At 49.8% G+C, this 15,032-nt stretch overlaps 3 protein-coding genes across 9 annotated transcripts; 2 read left to right on the forward strand and 1 right to left on the reverse strand.

The window, feature by feature from the left end:
* The first annotated feature begins 255 nt into the window (after positions 1–255).
* Positions 256–2,757, forward strand: LOC122370367. The gene is made up of 4 exons (XM_043345903.1): positions 256–461; positions 851–938; positions 1,547–1,844; positions 2,488–2,757. Exons 1-3 carry the CDS (start codon positions 415–417, stop codon positions 1,742–1,744), a joined length of 333 nt encoding a protein of 110 aa, XP_043201838.1. The 5' UTR covers positions 256–414; the 3' UTR covers positions 1,745–1,844; positions 2,488–2,757.
* A 2,778-nt stretch (positions 2,758–5,535) lies between these two features.
* LOC122370368 (formin-like protein 5) lies at positions 5,536–10,248 on the forward strand. 2 transcript variants are annotated; one of them, XM_043345906.1, is made up of 7 exons: positions 5,650–5,778; positions 7,147–7,378; positions 7,993–8,167; positions 8,361–8,530; positions 8,798–9,382; positions 9,416–9,664; positions 9,863–10,248. In XM_043345906.1, the coding sequence occupies exons 2-7, from the start codon at positions 7,220–7,222 to the stop codon at positions 9,947–9,949; spliced, it is 1,425 nt and encodes a 474-aa protein (XP_043201841.1). In that variant the 5' UTR covers positions 5,650–5,778; positions 7,147–7,219; the 3' UTR covers positions 9,950–10,248. The 2 variants fall into 2 exon arrangements, with proteins under 2 accessions (XP_043201840.1, XP_043201841.1); XM_043345905.1 differs by having other exon boundaries at positions 5,536–5,778; positions 8,798–9,664.
* An 80-nt stretch (positions 10,249–10,328) lies between these two features.
* LOC122370374 (zinc finger CCHC domain-containing protein 10-like) lies at positions 10,329–14,598 on the reverse strand. 6 transcript variants are annotated; one of them, XM_043345919.1, is made up of 4 exons: positions 14,554–14,598; positions 11,586–11,643; positions 11,137–11,298; positions 10,329–10,714 (listed from the first exon to the last, which is right to left on the reverse strand). In XM_043345919.1, the coding sequence occupies exons 2-4, from the start codon at positions 11,621–11,623 to the stop codon at positions 10,516–10,518; spliced, it is 399 nt and encodes a 132-aa protein (XP_043201854.1). In that variant the 5' UTR covers positions 11,624–11,643; positions 14,554–14,598; the 3' UTR covers positions 10,329–10,515. The 6 variants fall into 6 exon arrangements, with proteins under 6 accessions (XP_043201854.1, XP_043201856.1, XP_043201852.1 ...); XM_043345921.1 differs by lacking the exon at positions 14,554–14,598 and adding an exon at positions 14,492–14,542; XM_043345917.1 differs by lacking the exon at positions 14,554–14,598 and adding an exon at positions 14,068–14,409.
* Positions 14,599–15,032: the final 434 nt, after the last annotated feature.

Below are 15,032 nucleotides of genomic sequence, written 5' to 3' on the forward strand. Positions count from 1 at the left end.
CTCAATGCCTATCAATGGACATGTTGAACTGAATCAGTCGTCTGGAAGGGAGGGATGTTCCAGAGCAATAAGAAGTTCGAGATACCTATAAGAAACGAAAGTTTCTGATAGGTATCTTTTTTTCGAAATCGAGAAGTTCAAGACCGCATGGGACATGGGACCAAGATTCCTTCATGGGACGTCTGCTAAAATTCCTGTAGGGAGACTGCATATGGTAGCATTAGCTTCAGGCATTTATGGCGTGCCTGCGACGATAAGGAATTTCACGAGTTGCGTAAGGTAAGAATGCGGAATATATGAGAAACTTTAAGGGTAATATTTAAAATATAAGCTCTAATTTTAAACACGACTACTGACGGGAGATTCAGAGTCCAAGACCAAATGTGATATTTTTCATAACAACTAAGCTGAAGGATGAAGGAGAATGGTGGAAATGAAGATGTTATCCTGCGGCCCACAATGTAAGAATTAAGATAGTTTGGTGTTTTGTTTCGAATCATTTTATGGGCAACGATCACCTCATACCAGCACAGGAGTTCCAGCACATTGTCTGCCATGTACATGTTAGGGTCTGCACCCTGCACCGCTTCAGTTTTGCATCACAGTAAATCTGCATTACATGGTCACTGGCGGGGCGGTTGGAGACACTGACACAGCTTAATGTTATTATTCACTGGCAGTGTCACCGCAGTTGGCACTGACTAGATCTTGTTGAAATTGCCTGTGGAAATTTCCATCCTTTGCAGTCTGGTACTAAGGTCAGTAGGTTCTGCTGCTGTTGGATGGTGTGTCACATGTTTGTGATGTAGTTCTCAAGTCACATTGACATGAGTTTTTCTGTTGTTTTCAGTGAGTGGATAAGCAACAAGCCAGATTCCATCAATCATGAATATGTGGAGTATGGACTGAGGGAGGCTGTGCGCTCAGTTTTTGGAGAGGTATGCGTTTTAATCTTTTTTCATGCTTACGGCCCTATGCATAATCTTGACAGTGTAATTCACACCAGTGTTTTGCTATACCACATGGGACTGGCATATGAACTTAAATGTTTTGTTAGTTCCAAGGCCATGTAGTGTCTCAAAATTTGTTGATTTGGGTGGGACAAAACATTCAAAAACAAAAATAATTTTCTGCTTCCACCTTCATTTTTTTAAAGAACAGTTATCCACTCCCAATTATACCAAGAAAATATCTGCCTGTATGGATCAATGGTTAGAATGTATGGTTAACCTATGGTTAGAAATTAGAATCCATTGTGTCAATGGTCACATTGGATTCTACCTTTGTAAAGAAATGTGTGCAATCTATCCCTTTTCTTTTTTTTTGGGGGGGGGGGGCAGGAGGGGGCTAATCTGACCAGCAACTTACCACTCTAATCCCCTTTTTGGTAAGGAATTTTCTCCTCTGACACCCAAGCCAAAATCTAATTGTGGGACACTGAGGCTGTGTCCATTTTGTAATATTTGCCACCTTCAGGTTTTGTTTTTCTCACCCTAGACCAGCTGAGACTGGCCACACACTGACCACTATCGTCTTTCTCCCCCAGTTCGGCGCGTGCTCGCCGCTCTCCGTTACTTCCTACGACGTCTCGGCGGGCCGGGCTATCGTGTCCGTGCCGGCGGACTTCGCACGCCGCGTGGCTGCCGCCCTCACCCTGGCCACTGATCTGCTGGGCTCGCCTTGTGTCATCCACGTGCACGGCGAGTCGCCCCACCAGCCGACGGCGAGACGGTACTTCGCCTGAAGTTGGCGCTAGCTGTAACCTGTGATACGCCCGGCTCGGTGACGGCACACCGATCGGCGAGGTGGCGGTGCCATGTCCGGCCCAAGAGACCGACAAAGGTATTGTGACCAGAGTTGGCCTACGTTACGTTATTTTGAAGTTTTCGGTAACCCGTAGCTGTCAGTTCCGTTTCGTAGCGTAATTGGGATGTTTCGGTAGCGTAGTACGGAAAATAATAGAATAACGTAAGAACTACGAAATGGATTCCGTAGCAATTACAGGTCAGCTGTATTTGTATAAGGTACATAATTTTTTTCAGTTTACTCATATCGTTAGTCGTCACCAGACCTCCGGCCGTTTACACGGATGTGAGACGCCTGCTATATGAATACCACTGAGTCTTTCTTCCGGCCGGACCGACACCGGGGATTTCCCACTGGGGAGTCCCAGGGAATTCCCTGTCGGAAGTCCAGCGCATCTAGCGAGTAGCGCGTAGGCACCGCCGCACCGACGATGCTGCAAAGCCGGCGATCATTGTGCGCAGTATTTGGCTTACTAGAGACTAACCGTTTCCGCTGGGTAGTGGATGATGACATATTGCATAACGTAGTACGATAAAATAATTTGCTGCGTTAATTAACAAATACCGTAATTCAGTAACGTAGCAATATATAACGTATCGTAATTCGGTATCGTAGTTTTGGCCAAAAAAGCAAACGTAGCGTAACGTAGTGCGTAACGTAGCGTAGCGCAGGCCAACTCTGATTGTGACAGTGTGGCAAGTGCGCTCCGACGGCGGTCGGCAGTCACAAATTGACCGTTCACACGTGACTGATGTGATACGGCGGACTGCTGGACACCATATGCCAGGTGGGAATGTCTTATGACGCTCAAACAGATCGAGACTCATCGCAACATGTGTTGAATCGGGGTGACGGAACACGATAATTTCACACCATCATCACTGCTTTTCGGCATTTAGATGTTTCATTCATGTTTGTATGTTGATGTGCCAATATATTTAATGCTCTGAATCGCGAACTGCTGTAGGAACACTGGTTGTCACATAAATATTATCAAAAATTGCGTATGTCCCAACGTATTCTTGTGGAAATTGTATTTTGATCCATTTCATTTATTTCCTGTTACTTATCACCCTTTTATCACCCTTTTAATATGACACTGACGGTGATTCTAACACGCTGCTCGCTGTGCCATCATTTCTTCATGATTGATTCATTCATTTCTCTCATTACGATCAAATCGCCCTCACGAACACGGAGGCTTACCGATACCAGTCGTCACATAAGTATGGCGTCATACTCGGCTATGGCTGTACCAGACAGCTCACTACAACTGGCTCTGATAACTGCGGTCCGCTACAGATCAAACAGCGGACGACGGGGCGGTTAGTGGCTACTTTACCTTCTTTCTATAATCTCAGTCTGGTTTACCTTCTCCGTTCTATCACCTCTTGTCGGCAAATAATCACCGCGCGCTCGCAGCACTGTCTCCTCTAATACCTCTCAGAAACATTTTCCATTTATCTCGCCGGCACATACAAAGTCCTTGATGTTGAAGAATCTGACCTTGCCTGTGTCAAGCGCGGCCGTTTCGAATCCCTCCCAATCGGCCGGATACATTCTGACAATGCCGTAGATTTTCTTTGCCGTGGACACGAACACCTTGGTCGGGTTACGGGCGAACTGTGCCGCGCAGTAAAAGTAGCTCATGTCGGCGTCTGGGTCAAAAATCTCCACGTTGAAGAGCCGGCAGCCGCTGGCGAACCAGACTCGCTTCAGGTCGTTGTCGGGACTCTCGGACAGTGTGATCGAGAGTGCTGCTCGCGAACACGGCAGCGACGCCGGCACCTCTGTCTTCCAGATGCACGAGATGGCCCTACTGCGCTCGGTGAGCATAGTCTTGAAGGTGACGGTGCGCTCGAACTGCGCCTGCGTGGTCACCACGTCCTGGTTGCAGGCGGGCGGCTGCGCCTTGCGCGTGCTGCACGGCTTCGCCGGACAGCCGTACTCGCTGTTGACGAGCGCGGCGTCGCTGTCGGAAGGCGCGCTCCAGTCGCCGCCGATGGTGGGAGACAGCATCAGACCGTCCTCGGCCTCGTGCTCCGTCTTGCCCAGGAACACACTCTCGCCGTTGTAGCTGAGCCCGTACGTGTCAAAGTGCATGACGGAGCCGTAGTCGTAGGGGCACAGGTCGTAGCCCTTGTAGTTGAGGTAGAGCACGTCCTCCAGGGCGGTGTTGTGGTACTGGATGAACAGGTGGTCGTCCCGGTCGGGCCGCGAGTGCTGGTGCGGCAGGCCGATGACGTGGCCCAGCAGGTGCACCACCGTGCCCTTGTCGCACAGGCTGCTGACGGACATCTGCATGTTCTTGGCGTGGTAGCCGACCTGGGCGTAACAACCGGTCCCTCTGAATATGCTCAGGACGTTGCCAGTAGTCTCCGAGAATTTGATACATGTTTTCTTTGACCATTCTTTCATAGCCGCAATCACCATTGACTTATCCGGGTATGGTTTGGTGAACTTGTACTTCACAACCTTATCGGGCCATTTTTCTTTTATGAGGATATAAATGTTTCTTTTTAAGTAGCCTGTCTTAGACCAGCGGGCCTTTTGCGCCGGTGATAATACCATATCCCCTTCAAATACAATCTTACGGACGTCTTCCACATGCATGTTTCTCATAATGCGATCTGTTGGTGTCAAAAATTCTCTTCTTGCGACCTCACAATTTTCCTTCTCTTCATCACTAAAGATATCTACTGAACGACTTGAGATCTCACAAGCAAACAAGCAAATACACAGAATATACAAAAGATACATCAGGCACTTCCGGTTGCCTTACAAACTCGTTATAATAGCAGAGCATACGCTGAAATAGTTCCAAGCAATGCATTGGTAAAGGTTAGTCATGGTCTTAGGGTCGTTGTGATCAAGGTCGTGATCTAATTTTCCCATACCTGCCGAATGCACTGACGGGGCTGGTCTAATGTGATCGTCAATTATTTTCTTGGGTGAAGTTCTTAACCTCTTGATCTTTGCCCAAAAGCACATATGGAAGTAAGGCAATGAGAACTGAAAGAACTTGCAAAGGGAGTTGTCGGTCGAAGCCGTGGAAGCCAGCCGAGCCGAAGCGTATCTTGAGCGTATCAGACCTTGCAGTGAAAATTAGCAGTATCACGTGCCTCGTCTGCAAAGGGATGCTTTGCAAAGGGATGCTTTGCAGAGTAAATGATCAGTGGGTGATGCGTTCAAAGCGGTGTCAGTCGCTTTTGATCAAATATTTTTGATGGGTAATGCGAAATGAATCATTTTCGACGTTAGTTTATTCCATCTTGCCTGTCAAGAAATTGCTTTTCAAGTGAATGCTTTCAGAAATTAATGAAATTAGGTACTTTCAATCCGTTTAAGATCGTGGCGCTTGTCCTGTTAATGGTGCTCAAAGGTGTGAGACAACTTTCAAAACATACAAAGACGTAACGTTTGAAGTGATAAATGTAGGTTGAATTAAATTGACGTTTTTCGGTTTAGCCAGTTCGCAGACTCCACGAATAATCTCCGAGTGACTGTAAGGCGGGCCGTCATTTCTTTCCGTTGTTGCTCGTACCTTTTACCAGGTATGGCTGTATCAGGGGCTGTATCACGTGTGAGAAATGTAAAAATATCGCATGGTCTGGTATCAAAGGGATGTGACAATTGATACTTGCTCGACGGACGGCGAGAATTGACAGAGGTGGTAGCACCTGATTCTTCAATCCACCATCAGCTGCTAATATCATCTCGCCAGGTACACTCGCATCCGTCAGTATGCACCGCCATACCCCACACATTCCCGGGGGTAGCACGGGGCCGGTAGGTACTGCGTCCCACCTCTAGGTCAGTGCCGCGGGCGAGGGCCACGGGCCGGCCGACCGCAGGCGGGCAGCGGCGGCCGGCCGCGGCAGGCGTCTGCGGTGCGCGGCGGAGCTGTCGGGAGAGCGGAGCAGGCGCTTCCTACGGAGCTGAGGACAACTGAGCTGCAGGATTGTAAACCAGGTGAGACTGTGAGCCTACGGACCACGCGTAAGGTTTTAGCACGTGAGCATTACAGTTGGGACCCCGGCCTCACTAACCACGGATCGGGTAAAACCGTGGGTAAATGTCAAGTTTAAGTCCTAAGAAGATTTCATTGATAAATTTTTCATATTTTTACATTATTTGACATCCTGAATCCAAAAATGATACTCATATGTCTCGCAAATAAAAGAAAAAAACAATCAAACCTGACCTAACCTTACCTACTTACCTATAACCTACCAACCTACAACCTACAAACCTACCCTAACCTAACCTAACCTACAAACCTACCTACCTACAACCTAAAACCTACAAACCTACAACCTAACCTAACCTAAAACCTAAAATTTTTGCTGTTTCATATTCGTATCAAAAGCGCCACAATTGTAGTTAGGACCTAAACTTGACATATACCAAACCGTGCGCCTAGGGACCACGGGCTGGATAGGGCACAATGGGGCAGAGATAGTGTGAGTTGACCACCTCCGATGATCGTGAATTGTTCCGTGTTCGTCTTTTACTTGTGTCCTCCCGTCCGTCTGACCGCGTGTTTGTCTGTTCGTCCGGTCCCGTGCTGATCCATTCGTTCTAAGGGTCGTTGGGTTGTTAGAACGAGACCTTTGATCCCCAGTGCGAGGTCCACCAGTCATCGCCTACTTGCAACGACGCAGTATAATGTTACATTTCCCTTTCTGCCAGCAAGTCAGTCTAGTGGAACAATGCTCCACCTGATTCATTGATCAACTGAATTTGACTGCCAGAGCTGTTCACTGTATAAATCTTGAAGCTGCGCTGACACATCTTTCTATAAAAAACGCATATTTCGCAGAAGGGTCCCCGTCGGCCACCGTTCCATCTTCCGTCTTCCGCCGTCCTTTCCGTTCAGCACGCAGTATGTACTATGTTAGCCGTACCGCGAGTGTCTCTGGTGTGCGGCCGCATCACGTCACGTCCTGTGGCGGTGACGCGACGTGCCGTCACATCCCTGCTGCCCGGGGGACTGGCGCCGCACGAGATATCGCCGTTTCCTGCTGACTGGTCGCTTCCTCCAGTCAGGTCTGTGTGTCAGTGCCGTGCGTCGTGTCTCGCTTCTCCTTTGTCAGAGTATCGTCCACTGTGTCTCATCCCCTTCCTCAGCGTCGCAAGCTGTGTCTCATTCCCATACCTCGGCGTGGCACGTCCTCTCGCGTCCCCTGTCTCAACGTCGCACTTCGTTTCTCATCCCCTGCCGCCTCTGCGTCGCATGCTGCGACTCGTACCGTCGCAAGCCGTGACACGTGCCGTGTCTTAGCGTTGCACCGCGTCTCGGCGTCTGTCGCTGCGCATCTGACGAGCCCGACCACACAGGGAGCGGCGTGCGCCGGCACATAATCAGGGGACGGCCGGCCGGGACGGAGCGGCGCCCCGACAGACAGCGGACATGGCACCGGTCGGGGCGCGGTCCTGGCTGCTGCTGGCCGGACTGCTGGCAGCCGTGCTGCTGCTGGCCGGCGTCGGCCAGCTGGTCTGCGGCCTCTACCTGCTGCTGAAGGCGCCGCGGCCGGCGGTCAACGGAGCCACCATCGCAGCGGGGTTCTGGGTGAGTCGAGAAGACATAAGTCTTGAGAGTCTGGAGAGTCACGATTCGCAAATTCCGTACTTGTGGGTACGGGATTAGCGGGTTTTGAATTAACGTGGGTTATGGGGCAATCGAACTGTGTGGGGAACAGCTAGCACAGCCTGGATGAGTCAGATTGTGAATGTGATATCGCCATTTTGGATGAGTCAGATTTTCTGCCATCTACCGCCTCAGTCTGGATGAATCATATGTTTGAGTACCGAGTTCGAAACCAGAGTGAGTGAATTTGGGCCGCTGCGAGCGCACATTGTATCGATAGAACTGCTCATTAGGATTAGTCGTGGACGTCCTGTCAATAATGCTTCACTCGGGACACCTCGGCGGTTGTGGTCGCGTCCGTAGGAAATGCCAGTTGGTGCGTGACAGTTGGTGTGTCCCCGGGATCTCCATTAGTCGTGTCCCTGTCCCCGAGACCTCAGAAAATGTCCCTGTCCCCACGGGACACCTCAATAAACGCCCATGTCTACGGCACGCATCAATAACTGTCCGTATCCCTGGGACACCCCTGTGGGGACCCGTGTCCTGGAGACATCCGTGTCTCTCCGAGACACTTCAGCAACCCTCCGTGTCCGCAGGACGTGCTGGCCGGTTTGGTGTCGGCGATGCTCTGTTTCTCGGGACCGCTGCACGCCTCGCGCCGCTCTCAGCTGCAGCTGGCCGCCTTCTGCTCGGCGCCAGTCGTCAACGCCGCCCTCGGGGTGCTACTGGGTCTGGCACCGAGCCCCCAGCAGGCCACCGACGTCGCTTTAGGTATGGAAAGACGCAGATGGGGTGGGACCTGTCGGGGCCTTTTCTAAAATCGACGTCTCGACGGAGGGTCCACAATCGAGGAATTTCTGTTAGCTTGCTTTGGTGTCTATCTGAGGATAATTGTCGACTAGCTCTCCTGCTGCCGAGTGTAGATTTCTCTTAACGACGCTGTTCTGTTCATATGTCTCCGCAGTCTGTCTCATCCTGGCGGTGTCGACGGCGGTGGCGGCGGCGGCCTCCTTCATTGCCGGGAACGTGGTGTTCTGCATGCAGCTGGCCTACGAGCAGTACCGACCCGGCACGCGCACCTGGCAGTCGCCAAAATCGACCTCGTCCGGAACATCGAGCTTCATGTTCTCGCAGGTGAGCCGCTGGGTGGGGTAGGTTGATTGCGGTGCTCACCGACCAAAAATAATTAAATTCATACTGACTCGAGTCATGAAGACGATGGAGTATGTCGTAACTGAAGTATGTCGGATGGATGTCGTATGGAGTATGTCGTAACTGGTAACTGAACTGCTGGAATACATAAGGTGATGGTTGGCTTTATTAAAGTCAGTAGTCTGATGCCCACCCACTCACCATCCGTGTGTGCCGGTGTTTCAGTAGTGCGGTGTGCCGTGTTTCCAGAGCCAGATGACGCAGAAGCCGGGCGCGCCGGACCTGTGGCTGACCACCCCGGCTCCGCTGGCCTCCTGGGTGTACCGCACCCAGTCCAGTGTGGAGACGGCCCGCTGTGAGACCCCGCTGGACGCGCCTCCCCCTCCGCCGCCGCCGCCGCCGGCCGCGCCGCCCAGCCGCTCCAGCTGTGCCAGTCTGTCGGTGCGCACCGCTCAGCGCTCTGAGCCGGGCAGCGCGAGCTCGCAGCTGCCGCGCTGTCTCAGCCTGCTCAGCGCCATCTACGGGCCGAGCCGCGGCGGTTGGCCGCCCACCGAGCCGCGCCCGGTGCGCTCCTGTAGTCTGCTCGAGGTGCGCCCCTCCCCGGCGCCGACTCTGACCGAGTGCAGCTCCCCGGCCCGGCCGTTCCCGCCGGCCCCGGTACCGCTGTGTGCCAGCCCGCTACCGACACCGGTCTCCGAGCGCCCGCCGCCGCAGACGCCCCTGGCGGGCACCATCGGCCGCCTGACGAGCGCGCTGAGCAGACTACACAGCGACCCCAACTACCGGGCCTCGCGCGAGCTGCAGGAGGCGCTGGAGGCGCTGGAGGCGCTCCAGGTGACGCCGGACCCCGGGGACCGTCCGCTCCAGGTGACGCCGGACCCCGGGGACCGTCCGCAGCCGGCCGGCGCCGCCTCTCCGGCCGCCTCCTCCGGATACGGCTCCCCGGAGGGCGCGCCGGAGCCGGAGCAGCCGGAGCGGCGCAGTGTGGTGCAGCTGGTCAGCCTGCTGGAGGCCGGCCCGGTGGGACGGAGGGCCGACGCGCCGCTCAGGAGGCCGACGGTACCGCCCCCGCCCCCGCCGGGAGCCGGTGACCGGCCGGCAGAACCATCAGAGCAGGTGAGGACACGGGGGCAACTACGGACCTCTGTTCACGTAAAGAGGAGTCTCAAATAGCGGTTCATGGAGATCGGTTAATTTTTTTTTTGACAGGACGCCTCGCTCCTCTGAGGCCACCGATGCAGCGTCTAAACGGCCAGGAAATGTCAATGTTAATGAATAGCCAAAGACACTGATGACTGTATTCTTTTTTTTCAGCCGAGTCCCGCTTCTCCCAAGCCGGCTGCGGAATCGGTGACCGGTACGGCTCCGGGACCTCCCGTAGTGATCGACTCTGACTGCTAAGTGTGCTGTATTTTATGTCTCAACATGTTCAGTTATCTCCCGTAATTATTTGTCCCACCGACTTAATTGTATACATAATACTTTGTTGCATTTTGTTGAGGTATCGTGCATTGAAAAGGGGCAATGTTTTGTTAGGTTCCCAAATATAGCACGTGTTATTTGATGCACGTCGCGTATCCTCGCGTGTCCGATGCTGAAAGGTCCCTGCGCTTGGTAGTTGGACCATTTATATATGACGTGTATAATTACTGCTGTGTACAGAGGCATTGACAGCTGACCAAATATACGAACTTGCTAACTCCGCGCAGTTTCGATGGAGTCGTCTACTAATCGGTGATTCAGTGCTGATGAGGTATCACTAACATGCAAAAAGGTGATCAATGATTAACATGATTTATTCCGCATCAGTGAAGCGCAATGTCATCGGTACAAAACATACACGGTATGAATATGCGGAATATCCACAATGTACATGATATAAAATAAGTCTGACGTTCGCTATGCCGTGTCAGCCGTCCGAATCCCAACCCCATTCCCTCGAAGTAGCCGATCACAGTTCCCATCGCTCATTTCTTCTTCTTTTTCTTTTTATTCGACTCTGTGGCCGAGCTGTCGCTCGAACTCGAGCTCGAACTGGACGAGTCTGAGTCGGAGTCTGACGAGCTGGAGTCGCTGCTGGAGCTGGAGCTGTCCGAGTCGGAGTCCGAGGAGCTGTCGGAGTCTGAGTCGGACCGGGCCGCCCTGGCCGCTGCCGCCGCCGCCTGCCTGTGAAGCAGTGGACACAGGGGACGTTTGGCCAAAGACGGACGGTGGGGCTGTACCGGGATTTCCACGTGTCTATGACGGTCACGGGTTCCGCAGGGAAGCCTAAAGTACCCAAGCAACGGGCTTATCACTGGGATGCAGTCGCTGGCATATATATTATGCTTCCCTTAAGCCATATTTATAGTCAGATACGAAAATGACGATTCTTAATCAGATACCCATTGAGAAAGGCATTGTCTACTGTCTCCACGGTGAATTGCGGTCCAGACGCGTAAGAATATTCAGACAAACATCAACGTGTTTTCAAGAAGCCGTTGCTGCCGATATTTCTACTCCAACATTTCGGTCTCGTTTCGCGGACGATCGTTGCACGGTCAGATGACGGCGGTGCTGCCGCTCAATGCCATCACAAAACTACTTACATTTTCTCCAGTTTCTTCTTTTCCTCGCTCTCTTTCAGTCGCTTTTTCAGCGTTTGCGTTCTGGAGTCGCGGTGCACGTATTTACGCTTACCGGTGCACTCGTACGTCCAATGACCCTTCTCCAGGCATTTCTGGCATCTCACGCCTTCCGCGGAAGGTGCGCTGAAAATAACGAGACATTTGACAAGTGAACATGTCAGAGCCCTGGAGTAGGAGAGAGTGGATGACAAAACATCACAGATTTTTTATAGCAGAGCACAGCTGTTTTTCTAGTACCTTCTCTTTCTTGACCAAGCACTGGTAACAGCATAGGGTTACATGTTTTATGACCCTTTCGCTCTGCCCCTGACACGAGATAATCAATGGCGTGTGCCCAATTGAACAGGGTGACAGTGAATGTATTGAGGACAAAGAAAATGGCCATCCTTTATTCCATAAGAAGCACATACCTCTTTTTGTTGAGGAACCCTCCTGCTCCCATAGGCATGATTCACCAGATGGTAGTACCTGCAATAGAGATGAAGATATTTAAGGTGGAGAAACATGACCCCAGCACCAATTGAACTGTAATCAACACACAAGATGACGCAATCATTTGCTGTTGTGGCATGCATGCATACCTACATGCAGTGACACATGCATAGATACAAAAATATTTCTTTAAAACAGTATATGCCACTACCTGCCCACCAAGACATACCCTACCTACATATTAAAAATGAAAAATACTGACAAAATCAGGGCTGCGGAGTCGATGGATTTTCGGCGACTCCGACTCCGACTCCGGCTTTCAAAAACCAGCTCCGACTCTGACTCCGGGCAGAATTGTCGACTCCGACCGACTCCAACTCCCGACTCCGCAGACCTAGCAGGGCTGCGGAGTCGACAGATTTTCGGTGACTCCGACTCCGACTCTGGTTCGGGTTTCTAAAATCGACTCCGACTACGATCACAACTGTCGACTCCGACCGACTCCGACTCCGACTCCGACTCCGCAGCCCTGGACAAAATGATTGTGGACCAAAAACAAAGTTAAAATGTCACCAGCCGTATAAATTGTAGGCTTGCAAATTTTTTTGCTGGTAGGCATTTGGCTGTCATTACGCACGCCATCGGCATATCAATATGTACAGTCTGTCTTAAAAGTACCGCACAAAGTGACAGTGGATCCATCAAGCCTGACCGAGGAAGGGCCTGCTATAATTTGAAAGTCACCGAACCAATTGACCTGGGGAATGGACGAGGATGTCGATTGCTTTGGTGACTCAAATTTAGCAAACCCTTCCTCGGTCAGGCCTTGATGGATCCACCGTTACTTTGCGTGGTACTTTTAAGACAAACTGTACAATAGGACCTTGAGAACATACTGATATTGTTTTGATATTGGGCTTCCTATCTCATTTTAAACAACTTACTGTGGTCGGAAACACGGAGGTCCCCAAGCGTTTTCGTTTTAATTATATGAATCCAATTAGTATCACAACATGCTATAATCCAACTATCTAACATTCCCTGCCAGTAAAATGCAACAGCTTACCATTTAAAGCTGGCAAAATTGACCCCAAAACACCACATTCCTCACCCCTCGCAACCGACGCTGACGCCATGCTGGTTACGGCGGATGAGCACAATCTGTTTTTATAAACAATCAAGGCTGCAAAAATATCAGATGCGTTTCGCGTGCATAATTTTTTATCGCAGCCAGAAATGACAAACAATACCAAGGTTCTCATATTGTTATGTCTAAAGCGCAGACAACTTTCAACTTGAGAAAAGCGATTATTACTCGATGAAATTCAAAGAGATGTCACCTAACCCAACCTTATCGAGCCTTACCTAACCTAACCTAACCTAACTTAACCTAACCTACTGATTTTTGCCTACAGAGCTTAAATAAACCTAACCTAACCTACTGATTTTTGCCTACCAGGCATAAAGAAACCTAACCTAACCTAACCTAACCTAACCTACTGATTCTTGCCTACCAGGCATAAAGAAACCTAACCTAACCTAACCTAACCTAACCTAACCTACTGATTCTTGCCTACCGGGAATCCTAACCTAACCTAACCTAACCTAACCTAACCTAACCTAACCTAACCTACTGATTTTTGCCTACCGGTTAAGGAAATAGCTACTGGCAGGAATAGATTGCAGGCAATAGTAAATCAAATATTTTCAGGTTAAGTGGTCATGCATCAGGCTTCAGGCCTTCGGCCTGAAGCCAGATACATAACCATTTAACCTAAAAATATTTGATTTACTATTGCCTGTAATCTCTCCTAAGGCATTGCCTTCGGCACTGCACTGCTTCGCCACGAGTTGGCCACAGACGAAAACATGTACAGTACGGGCGAAGAAATGTTGGACGAAAAATGAAAATATGTAGAGACAAAAAAATGCACGGACCAAAAAACGAAAATAAAGAAAATGCACGAACGAAAATAATTACGAACGAAACATTTCTGAAGACTTTTTCAGAAAAGTCGCTATCATTCGTCGACAGATCTGGCGCATCTCGTGAGGCGCTTTACCGAAAAAGAAAATTACCGAATTCTCTTCTATTGAAACAGAACCGAAATTCCAAAATTATTTGTGTATATCTATCACTTTTTCATAAAAAATAGTACCCCCCCCCACCCAAAACCCCGGTTTCCCACAGTCCCCCTAGTGTGTTGGGTTTTATGAAGATACTACATTTCTGCGTAATGGTATTGAACGACAATTGACATGTTGACAACAGACCGTCGTGCGGCTCCACCGAGATCGTGGTAAGAATACGATTAGTTAGCTTTTGGTCTTAAAATTATCGATCAGATAACTGGAAACCACATTATTCTTACTAAACATGAGTTTCTCTATAGAATGATGTCTATATTATAGGGATTAACTAATTTTTGAAGCGGGGACCTCCATGTGTACCGCCCTTACTGTTGAGAAACTTGACATAGAATTTTACTCATTGATGTAAGCACAACTGTCTCAACCCGAACCTTCAGCTCAGGTTCATCATCTGAATCTACTTTGACTATCTATTAAAAAGCTAAAACCAATGTTATTTTGAATTAAAATTCTGGCCGAGTTATATGCCAATTGAAACTACTGGAAAAATGTCAATTTTCTGCTACAAGTTCGCTCTTGATTTCACGGCATAAGCTTTAGCCAAGGCAATATATAAACCAGCCAAGGCCCTAAACTTAGCTTTTGAGGTCACGTAGGTTGAGGTTGAGGAGCACGTCAAGAGACGCGTTTACATAGGGTTTGTTGCAAGCTTATATCTCCGTCCGTGATGTTGCAAAAGATGCCAATGGTGCTGAACAATTTACAAAATGATCCCCTCTAAATATTTGAAGACCACTGCATCGAAATTATCGCCAAATTAACGAGCTAGAGCCTCGTCAAATATGCTATGTAAACCGGAGCTCTGTTCGCCCGCTGCTGTCAAAACAGCTTCCCCAACAGCCCACTAGGTGGCTACTGTGTTGAAGAGATAGGACTGTGCTGTTGACCAATGAGAGGCCGAGAAACGCACGCAGGCTGCTGACGTAGGCTGCCGTGCGCTTACTATGGGCGGGTGCAGTTATTTTTTTACATCTTAGTTTTTGTTTACGCGTTTTTAGACGTTTTTCGGCGCACTGTTGTTGAAGTTATACAGGCCTATTTTACAGCTATTTTTGATTCACAAAACTGCTGCAATTTTTGAAACTTATTTTGCATATGGACATTTTGATGGAATTGGAATGCATTAAAAGATGTTTACTCTTAAATCTTGAATGCCAATATAATAACAATGTGAATCGAGCCACGCTCGTAGCGAAATATTACGAATCAATGATAACAGTAACCGGCAGAAAATATGTAGTTACCGCGATTGTATAAGATAATACTATATATTC

Source organism: Amphibalanus amphitrite, unplaced genomic scaffold (genome assembly GCF_019059575.1).
Source record: "Amphibalanus amphitrite isolate SeventyFive unplaced genomic scaffold, NRLGWU_Aamphi_draft 001127F_arrow, whole genome shotgun sequence".
NCBI classification, from domain to species: domain Eukaryota; kingdom Metazoa; phylum Arthropoda; class Thecostraca; order Balanomorpha; family Balanidae; genus Amphibalanus; species Amphibalanus amphitrite.